This window comes from Ailuropoda melanoleuca, chromosome 5, assembly GCF_002007445.2.
Source record: "Ailuropoda melanoleuca isolate Jingjing chromosome 5, ASM200744v2, whole genome shotgun sequence".
NCBI classification, from domain to species: Eukaryota; Metazoa; Chordata; class Mammalia; order Carnivora; family Ursidae; genus Ailuropoda; species Ailuropoda melanoleuca.
The window spans coordinates 69,656,998-69,670,459 of record NC_048222.1 but is presented as its reverse complement, the minus strand read 5'-3'; the positions used below and the strand labels follow the sequence as shown (position 1 = coordinate 69,670,459).

At 43.3% G+C, this 13,462-nt stretch overlaps 1 protein-coding gene across 6 annotated transcripts in view; it reads left to right on the top strand.

The window, feature by feature from the left end:
- Nucleotides 1-13,462, top strand: part of FMN1 (formin 1) — a 412,618-nt gene that overhangs the window by 269,039 nt on the left and 130,117 nt on the right. For all 6 annotated transcript variants that reach the window (XM_034661208.1, XM_034661207.1, XM_034661209.1 and 3 more), the window contains 5 exons: nucleotides 473-534; nucleotides 2,666-2,754; nucleotides 9,167-9,296; nucleotides 10,735-10,881; nucleotides 11,996-12,055. In XM_034661208.1, coding sequence (XP_034517099.1) covers nucleotides 473-534; nucleotides 2,666-2,754; nucleotides 9,167-9,296; nucleotides 10,735-10,881; nucleotides 11,996-12,055 — 488 coding nt within the window. The remainder of the gene's footprint in view (nucleotides 1-472; nucleotides 535-2,665; nucleotides 2,755-9,166; nucleotides 9,297-10,734; nucleotides 10,882-11,995; nucleotides 12,056-13,462) is intronic.

The following is a 13,462-nucleotide window of genomic DNA, read 5'->3' as shown; positions in this document are numbered from 1 at the left end:
AATCACATGCCTGAATTCATTTAATTTGCCTACATTGTCTTTTTTTCTCTCTTCCTGGTAATGGGCAAGAGTCAGTTCTGGTGCAGTAGGTACTAAATCTCTTCAATTACCAGCCGGGAAGAAAGATTTAAAATTGTGCTTCAAACCCACAAACTGATTTAGGTTTAAAGCACAAACACTTGTCCTGTAGAGCCTAAATTAAACTGCAGAAAGGACACAGAACTTGAGGGATTAAACCAGGCAGGGCCAAGGCTCAGGCCAGTGATAGGAACCATTTTGGCTTCGTTCATCGGAGCCCCCCTGGCACAAGAGGAAAGGGAGCAAGAACAGGCTGAAAGACACAACTTGTGCGAGGAAGTGCAGTGTTATATTGCCTAGAAGCTAGATGTGGAGCGTGGCTAGCTTGTTAGTATGGGGGAGTCTAATCAAACCTCTTATCTTTTTTTCCTCTCTCTCTTTGGGTGCTTGGCAGCCATTTTCAATGTGGATGACTCTGTGGTTGATCTGGAGACCCTGGCAGCCTTATATGAAAATGTGAGTATCAAAGACATACAGAGGCAGAGTTTTCAGATTTTCATATCTTCACTAATTAAAAAAATGTTAAGGTCTAAAAAATGGTTATATGTGACTCCTTCTGCCCCCCACCCCAAAATCGCTAAGCCATTCATGTTCTTTGGCAGTAAGGATTTTGACATAGCATGGGCGAGATTAAGGCATAGGTCTATAAACGTACACTCAAATGAGAGCAGATGTGAGAAAAGCGGCGGGTTCCGACCACACTGTGGTATCTGGGTTAGCAGATGTCTTTGTACACCTGCGTGGGAGGGTGGTTCAAGGCGGAGGCCCCTTCTAGGCCATGGAACCCAGCCCTGCGGCTTACTGTCCGAGTGGGTGAAGCTGTGCTACCAGCTTACTGTTGGCATACACCAGTGCCTTCCTCTGAGGAGTGGGAATACTAACACCACCATGGATGGTTGCTTTCAGATCCGCTGAGCTAATGACGTTGAATGTGGGAAGTAGTGTAAGATGGTGGGTGCGTGCTTTGGATTTAGAGTCAGGCAGTTTTAGATTTGAGGCCCCACTCTACCATTGGCTGCTAAGTGACTTCCTGTTTGATCATCAGTACAATGGGGTTTATGAAGGGCTCTATCTGGTCTTTGTATTAAAACAGAATTCGCTATACGTAGCAGTAGCAATTTATTTTGAAAATAAACAGTGTTGTACACATATGTGGTCTTTAAATTTGGGTTATATGTGGAATAACCAGTAGAATTGTTAGGCTCTCTTGAGAGGATGACATAGGAGAGTTAGAATTCCCATGGTTGTTAACATTTCTGATTCATTGACTCTGTAAAGATTTGAAAACAGAGTGAACCAGATTCTCTTTACTGCAGTAGCGGCATTTCCCCAGGAGCTGCCTGGAGCTCTATAATATTCTCTGGTCACCAAGTTAAAAAAAAAATGATTCATTTCAATGCTATGTCCCCTGGGACCTTAAGTCCCTTATAGAAAATTTCCAGAGTGTGAAAACCGAACCTAGTGGCATTGCCAGTTCCCTACACATTTTCACATCCTTTGTATATATCAGGAGTTCTTTAGTACAACTGGGTGGAAACTTCTCACGTTCCATCAGTAAGGCTTTTGTTAATAGGAAGGTGCACAAATACCAGGCCATTGGGAGCTAATAGTGCATTTGTTTAGTACCTGGAAGGCAGCATGGCTATTGTGGGAGAAAGAGAGGTTCTGAGTCAGGCCCTTTATCCAGTACTCAGTATGAGCCTGGGTAGAATCATATGAAAAACAAAGATACAATAATTGATATTGAAGGACTTTGTAAAAGGCAGAGTGCCTTCTATTTTGTTTTTTAAAGATTTTATTTATTTGACAGGGAGAGAGAAAGAGAGAGAGATAGCAAGCAGGAGCCATAGGGAGGGACAGAGGGAGAGGGAGAAGCAGTCTCCCCTCTGAGCAGGGAGCCCAAGGCAGGACTTGATCCCAGGACCCTGGAATCATGACCTGAGCAGAAGGCAGATGCTCAATGGATTGAGCCACCCAGGCGCCCCGGCAGAGTGCCTTCTAGATGCTTTTTGTCGTTGCCGTGAGCTCAGGACTGTGCACGTGGGCAGTACTCATTAGCTTACAGTTGAGGACAGCTGCCTGCAACTGAAATCACTGGACAAATTGAGAAAATAATGTAACTTAAATGCCAAAAAGCCGTACAGATTAGTGTCCACACAATTCAGAAAAAGAGAAGGTGGAGACTAGAACTTAAAAAGTCAGGAGCATACGTAAGTTAGGAGGCTGTTCTAAGGGCTGGGAAATCAATACTAAGGACAACCAACTGATAACCTGCTTCCATGGGAAGAGACAGGGGATTTGAAGGTGGCAATCCTACGTCCTGGATCCCCCTGCAGTTGCTTGTTAGGACCACTTGGTTTAGCCAGTGATTCTCCAACATTAGCATGGCTCAGAATCACCTTGAGGGCTTGCTGGGCCCCACCCCTGGAGCTTCTTATGACCAGGATAGGGCCAATCATTTGCATTTCTAACTAGAAACAGGTGATGCCAGTGCTGCTGGTCCAGAGACCACACTTGGAGACACATTGCTTTGGACAGATTCTCGTTCATTTTTTCTGTGCTTTGTTTGATTTCTGTTTCAACCCAGAGAGCCCAAGAGGACGAACTGGTTAAAATAAGGAAGTATTACGAGACATCCAAAGAAGAAGAACTGAAGTTGCTGGATAAACCCGAGCAGTAAGGATGCTTGAATGCTTTTCTGTTAGGCCAAAAGGCCAAGTGCGATCTCTGTCCGCCTGCCTCCCAGCTCTGAGTAATCACACCTCAGCTGTGTAGTGAGCTAAGTCACAGCTCCATCCTCCCCGTGACCTACTGCACGCAGCAGAATGACCTGACTGCCGGGAAAAGCAGCCGGGGGATTTGTGCTGCTGGATCTAATATGTCTCAATCCCTCTTCCCACCCCTCATGATTTGCTGTTCTCGTTCTAGCAGCTTGTTAATTCCTCCTAGACTAAACATTCTGGCCAAAAGGGTAACTGAGGAAGGAAGAAGGCACTGCTCTGTTTAAGGTTTTGCTGATGTAGTTAAAAAGATGATGGCAGACTCACAGAATTCAAATTGATTTTCCTAAATGTTGTATCCAGTAATTGTAGCCTGAACATGCCAGCTTTCCCACCAAATCCCTCCACCTGCTCTGCCCAATGGACAGACGACCTTTCCATCCTCTTCGCATCTGCTTGTTTTTCTCTCTAGTCGCTCTCTAGAGTTGTTTGCTCTCTGGGTTGGGCTGTGGCACCATGGTCTTTGAAAACCTGGACCTCTGATGGGGAATGGAGTAGCTCTTGCCTTGGCTGGGCTCTTGGAGTCTGCACACCACCGATAAGCGTATGGGACTCTGCAGCCCCGGGACCCTATCTACCTTTTCACAGCCCAGGACTGAGGATGTGGAATGGGTCCAGAGTGGACAGAGGGATTCTTTGCCTGTCACTACCTTGAATGCTTCATTCATGTCCAATTCAGGCCACTCCCCTCAGCTTGGAGATGAGGCAGGGGATAGAAAACACAGCAGAAACTGAGCAGTCAGGTGTAGGGCAACAAGTGAGCCCTAGAGACATCTAAGTTTCCATGGCTTGTATTGAAACTTTCATGGCTTGCCCTTGGGTCTACTAGAATGCCCACTGCCCTTGGATTGCCTGGACAAAATGACTGGGTAGGGGATTTCTAGGTTTACTCAGTTATTGGCAAGCCTTCGTGATCATTTTGGGAACCTTAGATGAATTGTTCTCACATGGAACAGAGGCCAGGAACCACTCTCTAGCGCACCCCCACCCTGCCCTAGGTTAGTTCATGAAGGCTAGGAATCCTGTCAATCAGTGCAAGGGAGTTCTACTGCCCTTGTGGCCCATCAATTTGAGCTACGCTCCCTACCAGTTCCTCCACCTGACCAGTCCTGTGGTCCACTCCCAGGTCATGATTCCTAATAATAAATTAATTCCCATAAGGTGCTAGCAACTGGACGTTAAGTGACTAATAATGGGATATTTAGACACCGACAAGGCCATGGGGAGTATTTGAAAACTGTCTTAGTCAGCTTGGACTGCTCTAACAAAGTATCCTAAGCTGGATGACTTAGAAACAAATTTATTTCTCATAGTTCTGGAGATTGGAAGTCTGAGATTGGGGTGCCATCATGGTTGGGTTTTGGTGAGAACCCTCTTCTAGGCAGACCGCCAACTTCTCTCAGTATCCTCACATGGCGGAAAGCAAAGAGAAGGAAGCAAGCTGTCGTGTCTCTACTCCTAGAGCCCTAATTTCACTCATGAGGGCTCAACGCTCATGACATAATTGCCTCCCAAAGGCCCTACCTCCTTAAACCATCACATTGGGGGTTAGGATTTCAACATATAAATTTTGGGGGAACATAAACATTCAACAAGGACAATAGGGCATATCAAGCATTTGGGTAGTACCAACTATGTTACACTGAGCAATGATCTCTAAGCCTGGAGTTCATATACTTTTCATGTAAAGGATCATATAGTATTTTAGGCTTTGTTACAAGTACGTAAACAATAGACAATGTGTAAACAAATGGGCATGACTGTGTATCAGTAGTGTATTTAGGGACACTGAAATTTGAATGTTATATTATTTGTGTAGACATCATAAAATGTTACCTTTCAACTGATTCTTTCTCACCCATTTAAAAATATGAAAACCATTCTCAGTTGGTGGGCCGTACAAAAACATGATGAACTGAATTTGGCCTGTGGGCTATAATTTGCCAACTCCTGCCCCATGCTCTGAGAGGGGCTGACCCAGTGAAATGAAGAGTGGGTTTCTGCTATGGGAAGTGTTCCCCTTTTCCTTTTGGGTTAATGTCTTTCTAGCATTATTTTTGAAGATTAATTGCCACAACACATAGTATTGGCAGGTAATTAACAGATAAACTTATGATTCCTGCTTTCTGTACTGATGATCTGGATAAGAGAGCATTTTCCAAGTTTGTAAATAGTCACGGCAATGGCTCCCCAAAGATGCTAAGCTATCACTGACAGCACAGAGGACTGTTGTGTTGTCCTGGTGAGGTGACGTGCTCAGGCTCGGTTGCACAGAGGTTGGGACTTCAAGCCTGAGTGACTTTCACCTTTGCCCTTGACCTCCTGCATAGTGCGACATCTGTTTGATTTTAGCCAGAGTCCGATTTCCTGGCAACTTCCTTGCCACCGGCTCCAAGTTAGTTGACTATAAGCATGTTTTACATACTGGAAAATATGAATCATTTATAGTTTCAACATTGCGATTTCCTAAGATCCCTGTGATGCCCAGTCCTATAAATCATAGCACGGAGAGGGTGGTCTCATCACTCACCTCATCAGCTTTCTCGCAGCCCAGTGCCAGATTGAGAATGCCATTTCCCGTAGAGGTCGTCTGCTTGGGCCCAGGCTGTCTGAGAGCCACTCCCTCCAAGAATGGCCCTCAACTCTTTGCATTCTGCCTTGGGATGGTGGGGAGGTGAAGTGAGGCTCTCTTGGGTTTGATGAGGCCAAACACACACTTTTTGTGGCCCAGATTGAGGACATCAGGTGCAGCTTATTGGGACGCTCCACTAGGGTCCCCAGTTACCTGAGGGCCCTCACGAAGAAAACACATTGACTTGGTGAAACGAGGTTCTGCTAGTGTACCCTTGTAGAAGAACAGTATACCTTATGCTGTGTCCACGGCTCTTGTCCACACACACCTGAGATGGTACCGTGGGGGGGGTCTAGGGGATGATCGACTGAATGTTATTAGTCCCTCCAAACAGTGGGCCACGTTGCATCGTTCCCCTGTCAGCCGAGCTGCCGCCACAGTTGCAGAACCCACACAATGTCGTGTGCTGAGCTTCTCTCCTAAAGACGGACTGGAGTGGCCAGCCCTTCCTGGGAAAATAAGCCTACACTGGGACACAATGGGAAGGTCCCCAGTTTGTGGCTTCTTTGTGGTTATGTAGTCCTCTTTATAACTGGCCTAGGGTATAAAGTTAGACCAGTCCAAAAGGAAATCAGTCTATACGGGTTCATAAGTACCAAGGCCCAGTGTCCAAGACCTACACTTGGGGATTTGTAAAAGAGTGCTTCTCCCTGCCCTAATGGGAGGGTATAAAGCGCAGCTGAGGAAAATCAGATATTTATCAGATGCTGGCCTCACAGCCTTTGAGGTTACTGATACCTCCGGTACTCTTCCAGATAAACAGGAAAGGAGCTACGGTGCTCTCCCTCAAGCCTTTGCCTGGCTCTTTTGGGACAGAAAGTAACACAAAATCATAATTTTTCCAAATGTATGTCTCCAGTAATTCTTATCTTCACATTCTACCAGATGTCCAAGCCAAAAACCTGCAAGTCATCCTGGACGCTTGTCAGCATTCCTTGGGTTTGGTCAGTTACTCCGGTTCTTGCCGCTGGAGTACCTCTCTCATGCACTGTCCCCTCTCCACTCACCCCTGCCTGCCCTCTTAGAACACCGCAGCTGCGGCCCAGAAGGCCTTCCAGCCTCCACTCCGCTGCCCCCTCCAGCTAATCAGCAAGCCACTGCCATGGGGCTTTTAAAACAAAAAGCCCAAAGGATCACTTACTTCCCTGTTTAAAACCCTTCGTTCATACGGGAAAAGTTCAAACTCTTGATGTGAGAACACCAAGCCCCATTTTAGCATCTGAGTTCTAGTTATCTTCCCCCACAAATACCATTCATCCTGCCTGAGCTCCCCCTGACAGTTGCTCCCGTGTGTCCTGCCAGAGTGCTCCGGGGAACATTGGCTGACATGGTCCGTCCAGGGCGCTGACTTGGATGCCCTGCATGTGGCTTTCATAGGCCCCATCACTGATAATACTTAACCACACCCCGCGGTAATTGGTGATTCTTTTCCAGGTTTTCAAGAAGGAATTGTGTGTAAGTTAAATTCTGTTCTCAGGTCTTAGCATGGTGCCTGACACACCATAAATATTTCATACCTGTCCAAAGGATTGACTAACATTCTTGGTGACTGACACTCTGGTGTGAATTTTCAGTGACACATTCCCTACAGTTCTATCCAAAAGTAATGTAAAATTCTGGAACTTCCCTTCCTCCTCTAACCCTGGATATGTGTTTCAGTCCCTTCTTCATGCACAGAGCTCTGGATCTTTAAGGTTCTCTGAGAAACCTTGTAGTCCAATTCCTAATCCCGGTAAAGCTTGATCCTGGAGAACCTTGTGGTTCTTTTTTTTTTTACTCTTTCCTGGGTAACATTAAGTCAGTGAGCCTATGGCCATGTCTCTTTCTATCGGCCCTAAGCCTCCTTTTCTTGAGACTAGTTATAAGTAATTGTTCCTCCAGCATTTCATTCTTTCCGCGTGTGTCCTTGTTGGTGAGCTGAGATGTTGATCTGTAACTTCTCTCACGCGGTCTCCAAAAATGCTTCATTCACTGTGTTCATTTAAACTAGAAAGTGCACATACTCTGCGGATCTGGGTCCTCCTCAGGGCAGAGTGTCTGGTGGTCCCTGCTGGAGGAGGAGAAAGGCCGGGCGTGACCCTCGAGGTAGCTCTTAGCGTTATCTGAATAAGTGCAACACGTCCCTCAGGACCAGATGCCGCCAGTCCCACAAACTTTTCACTGCTTATACTTGTGAAGCCTGGTGATACCCCTGATTCTGACCACAAAAGAATCAGTGCTTTAATACTAATCTGTAAGAAGCAATTTACATCTAAAGTATAATTTTTCATCTCATCCTCAGAATTCCTATGGGTTTTCGCTTTTAAATCCCATCACATGGTTTTCATAATAATCAGAGTTACGGAACTTTAAAACAAAGGTATGTTTACTTTTATGGGCATTCCTTGCTTCATCTCAGTGTCATGAAAAAAAAAAAAAGAAGACGATGAAGGGGGCGCCTGGCTGGCTCAGTCAGTAGAGCAGGCGACTCTTGATCTCAGGTTCTTGAGTTCAAGCCCCACCTCAGGCATAGAGCTTACTTTAAAAAAAAAAAAAAAGGAAGAGGAAAGAAAAGAAAAAAGATTATAAATGACCTGAATATAGGATAATTTTTTCTAAAAGCTGATAATTAGAATCTTATTAAAACCCAAGTCTCCCTAAAAAAAGCAAAGTAAAAGGCACAGACTATAAGCTAAGGAGACTTCTTTGGGTTCGGGACAGAGAAGGGTTCAGCTTCGCTCCTATGGAAAAGCATTCTTCATGAGAGATTGCAAAATGTCAAAGTAATGATGTTATGCGTTGACTGAGACTTTCAGAAATATCAGGTAATCATCATTTCAGCCCCAAAATGAATTTAATAGCTGTTAGTGGATTCTCTCCTTTTCTGAATCCATGCCCAACTCTTTCCGCCCATTTTAGTTTATGCCCTCTCTTCTGGTGGTTGGCCTGGAGAGTATGTAGCTCTTCCAACTTAATTTTGCAAAGGGCACCAGTGCCCAGCTGCTCAGACAGTGAGCTTCTGTGTGTAGGTTAGTACTCACCTTTAGCTTTCAAAATCTGTCTTACCATAGTTTTCAAGATTGATGTCCGCTTAATGAGTGCCTGCTTTGTTCCAAGCACTGAGCTGTGAACTCTGTCTTCCTGGCTGATGTGGAAAAGTAAACAAATATCTGTAGAATAGGGCCTCTATAGACTATTATCTAATTCAGTGAGCAAGAAATAGTAGTCATCTCACTTCAGGAAGAGACATTTTGTCATTTCTCTACAGACATTTGCCTCCAGCCTTCACTTGACTTTGCCTGTGTGAAATAGACCCTTAGAGAATACTGCATTATTAAGGGAGTTCATTATGTATTTATTTTCATACGCTAAAGGTAACGCTTTTTATTTGGTTTTAATCTCCTAGTTGCATAGGAGGAGATAACTTGCTGTGGTACAGTATAATTGCATTAACTTTCTGTCCTCAAGTAATTTGTACACCATACATTTATATACCACCATAGAAACCCATTTGAAAAATGGCTTTGTTGTCAATAATAGAACACAGACCCTTGGAGTTCCTTAAGTGTGCCTGCGGGATATATTTTACAATTGTTAAATTGACATTGTCAAGTAAGATGAGTCTTTTTCAGCTGTCTTTTTTTTTTTCCTTTGTGATCGTATATGAAGCTAGATGATTCACTATTCATTTCCGCAGATTTTTACACGAGTTAGCCCAGATCCCAAATTTTGCTGAACGGGCCCAGTGCATAATCTTCAGATCTGTCTTTTCGGAGAGCATCACCTCCTTGCACCGAAAGGTAGAGATCATCACAAGGGCTTCGAAGGTATGTTTGCTGTCTAATTTTAGAGACTAGTTTTGCCCTTATTGAGGGTAAAAGAGGAAGGAGGGAGTGGGAGAATCAATTGGAGTCCCTTTGTAGAAAACCTTTGGACTTAAATTGTGTGCTTTTTTAAGTATAGCTTTTATGATCATCCTAGGCATGAATACGTGTGTGTGCAGGTGAGTGAGGGAGAGGCGAAGGGGAAAAAATGACACTTCTGTAGATGTCTTCTTAGCTATTCCAGATACTCTCTAATGTGCGTACTAGCCCACTCAAAACCAACCTAAATAGTTAGTTTGTTTGCTGCTAGACCGACAGGATTGCAAGAGATTTTGCATTAGACCCATGCATCCGATCATCTGAAATGTGTCTACACAGTGAAATAAAAAGATCCTAGACGCTTGATAGGCGAAATAAATGATTATGATCGTGGATGGTGGACAAATACATTTTTGTTGGCTTTACCACACTGGTATTCCTTGTAAATTCTAATACTTGTTTTTTTTCTCACAATGACTCATGCCCTTGAGAACATGATAATCCTCTCCACACATATTGGAGTATTTAGTTCTTACCTGAAGGCATGATTCTTTTCCTTCCAAAATATAAAAGATTTCATTAAAAAAAGTATAGATACTTCCCAGGTATAATATACACACTCTAATAACACCCTAAAGGGCAGGAAGAGAGGTTGGCCTAGAGCTACCTTTGTCTTTCCTTCTTTACACTAAAATAAAAGAAATAAAGTCAACTAAGATTCTAGAGAAGGGGGAAAAGGTAGCAATTTTAAAAATTTGCACTTTGAGGAAAAAAAAGAAAAAAGAAATGGGACAAGAAGGTGAAGGAAACCCTAAGTAGACTGAAATTGTTAAAGGTAAGAGACATAGCAGCAAATACTGATAAACACAGCCTTTGGCCTTGAGATGTATCATTGTAGTTTACCTCTGAGGAGTAAACCCAGGGTTAAAGAAGAATAGATTTGCTATTAAACCTATCCTACATTTAACGGTACTGTTTATATGGATACATTGTCCAAAAACAGATCTTCACATGATATTAAACTTAACGCTTTCTGCTTAGAAGTCACCAAGTGTAAAAGTCTGACTATAACAACTTTCTTTTTGCAATTCACAAATATTTTAAATTAATACTTAAAAAATAAAACTGGCTGAAGTAAGAATAGAAATAGTAATATTTAATCTGCAGTATTAAGACATAAATAGTTCATTATTCATTGAAAGGATGGAATACGATGACTGATTAATGTATTTTTGTTGACTCTTATGTCTTAATAAAGTGTATTTTCCATGTCACCACCTGCCAATCCAGTTGGCACCATGCCACCAGACAGTCTGATGGGTCCTCAGTAAATATTTGTTGTTGAAAGAGCATAGGTGCCTTTGAAGTTCAGCTCTGTGATAATCGGTGTTTGCCATCACAGGGCTTGCTGCACATGAAGAGTGTGAAGGATATTTTAGCTCTCATTCTGGCTTTTGGAAATTATATGAACGGAGGAAATAGGACTCGGGGACAAGCAGATGGATATAGCTTAGAAATTCTGCCCAAACTCAAGGACGTCAAAAGTCGGGTATTTATTTTTCATAACTAGATTCTGTGATTTGCCATCATATTCCTTCTATACCTTTAATTTTAAAAAAAAATTCTTGGTTGCTCCATTCATCTTCTTTCTCCCTCTAACAATACTTTTTTCTTTGCTTTCTTTTGACTTTTGAATAAAAATAAGGTTTTCATGTTTGATCTTAATGAGACGATAAAACCCCCAGTGTTGGTTTTGCTCTAAAAGAACACAGTTGGATGTTGAACTGTAACGAGGGAAGAGAACAGATACAATGCAGTATCAGTCAGAGCACAGGGCTTGAATCTGTTTGAATTTAGTGCTGGCTTCTTGTAATTTACTCATTCTTGAGTAGGGAGCACTGTTGAATCACCAGTTGAGCTGAGCATTTGAATTATTCTTTTGCCCACAACAATTGGGCTGGGGGTCTCCTGTCAAACTCTCTGAGCCCGATTATCATTTGGCTCCACACCCCTGCAGAGCTCCCTCTTTAGAAACAACCAGCCCATATCTAGGCATCCCACGGGGAGCAAGGGAGTAAAGGGAGGGGAAACACACAGGCAAATTAGAATTAGACCCATGTGAACAAGACACAAAGGCTGCCTTGTGGGAGGGCCTGCTTGCCCCCGGCCTCCTAGGGTCATAAAGTGGCATGGCGTTCCTTTTAAGCTGTCCTGATTGTTTTTCACGCCATTAAGAACACACATTTTTTGAAAGGTGGGAAGGGAGGGATGGTTTTCTGTTCTAGTCCCTGGTTCCCTTTGGCACTCCCCCACTCCCTCCTGTCTTGGCTTTCTGCCAGAAAATAATGAGACAGTGTGTGTATTTGTTTGTTTGTTTGTTTGTTTGTTTTGGCCATTACTGCAGAGCTCTTCTGGGTTATCTGTTTGGTTTTTTACCCCACAAAGAAGAGCAGAATGTCATTTCTTTGTATAGATGCCATAAGGAAAAAAAAAGTGATGGGACAAAGAGGGGAGAGTAAAATCTTGCCGGTCACAAACGGAATCAGGACCAGGTATCACAAATTAAAAGTATTAGGGTCACAACCTGAGATTTCAGTACTCAACTATGTAATATGGCAGTCTCGTGTGAATGATTTTCATTTAAGCTTCTCTTTTAAACCTAGGATAATGGAATTAATCTGGTGGACTATGTCGTGAAATATTACCTGCGTTACTATGATCAGGTAAGAAGTGGCATTATGTGGAAAACTACACTAATGGGGTTTCAACTCTTACACGTTGTTGGCATTCAGAAGTTGGATGATGGACAGATGGATGGATTTCAAGTCCAACATAGAATTTGAGAGCGCTCCAGCCTCCTTGGTTTACAGATGGGAATGCTGAAGCCAAGAAAGTTTAGTTGACTCTTGTAAAGAGAAGCATTATTCATTGCCTCTCAAACTACTGCCTCTTAATCTGCTAAATAAGCAGTTTTAGAGAGACCCCCGGTTATCTGGGTGCCTTCTGACCAGATCGTGAGGGTCTCTGAAATCTATATCCATTCAGTAATTGGTTGTATCTGAAACTAGTTCTGGGCCGCAGATCAAAATTTAGGAAATTATGAGGCAGTAGTACCCAATACCTTATCAGTAATGTTCATCTGTGAACAAGGTGAAGAAGTGGGATTTGAACTCCATCCTCTCTGCTTCGATTACATTTGCAATGAGAAATAAAAGTTGCGGTGGGAATCCACCTCCGCACAATCTGCTATGTTTTATTCCTTCTCGCTAAATTGAGAACAAGGAGTCCTAACTTTGTGAAGAAAGAGGTACTGTTGTAAGGTGTTGGCAAATCTAGCAATCAATGTGAAGGGGAAAAGTCTCAGGAAACTGTTGTCAGGAGTCCTTCTTAGCTGCCCACGTGAGCAGGGTTTTTCCTAGGCACCAAGGGAAGAAAAGTAAATGTTCCAGGGCCGTGTTTTCCAAAGGCCTATAATTCCCTCCGGAAGACAAGCAAAGCTGACGTCTACCATATTTTCTCCTCTCCTCCTCGTCTAACCCTTCTCAGTGTATCTACAATGAATCATCTCCCACCTCCCTCCTCAAACTTCCCCTGTTTCTGCTGAGGACATTATCATTTCCGTCATTCAGGCACGAAGCTTGTGCTCCTCTTTGGTTCTTCTCTATCCTTCAACTAAATTGTGTCTCGTGTTTCTTCCCTGTTTTTCGTCCTCATGCCCCACTTATACAGGCTTTAAGGTAACTCACCTGGAGTATTCCTTCTGCTTCCCAGCTGGTCTGCTCACCTCTCATCCAGTCACTCCCCCTCCAGTCCATCCCACACCCAAGGTCCCACCAGTTTCTATACTTCTGGTCATATTGTATCACTTTCTTACGCAAAAACAGAAATGGCTCCCCATTTTCAAGTGAATTAAGACTCTACCCAATTTAATTCCAGTCTTTTACAACCATGCTTTTATGACCTTCCCCCTACACATACTCTGTGATCTAATTCAAGACCCAGTGTTTTCCAAACACACCCTGTGTTTTCTCACTGCTGTGCTTTTACATCCGATGTCTCTCTAACTGGAACTATCTTTGTCCTAGCCTTTCTATAGATCTTTTGTTTTGTCTTATTAATACTCTCTTGAA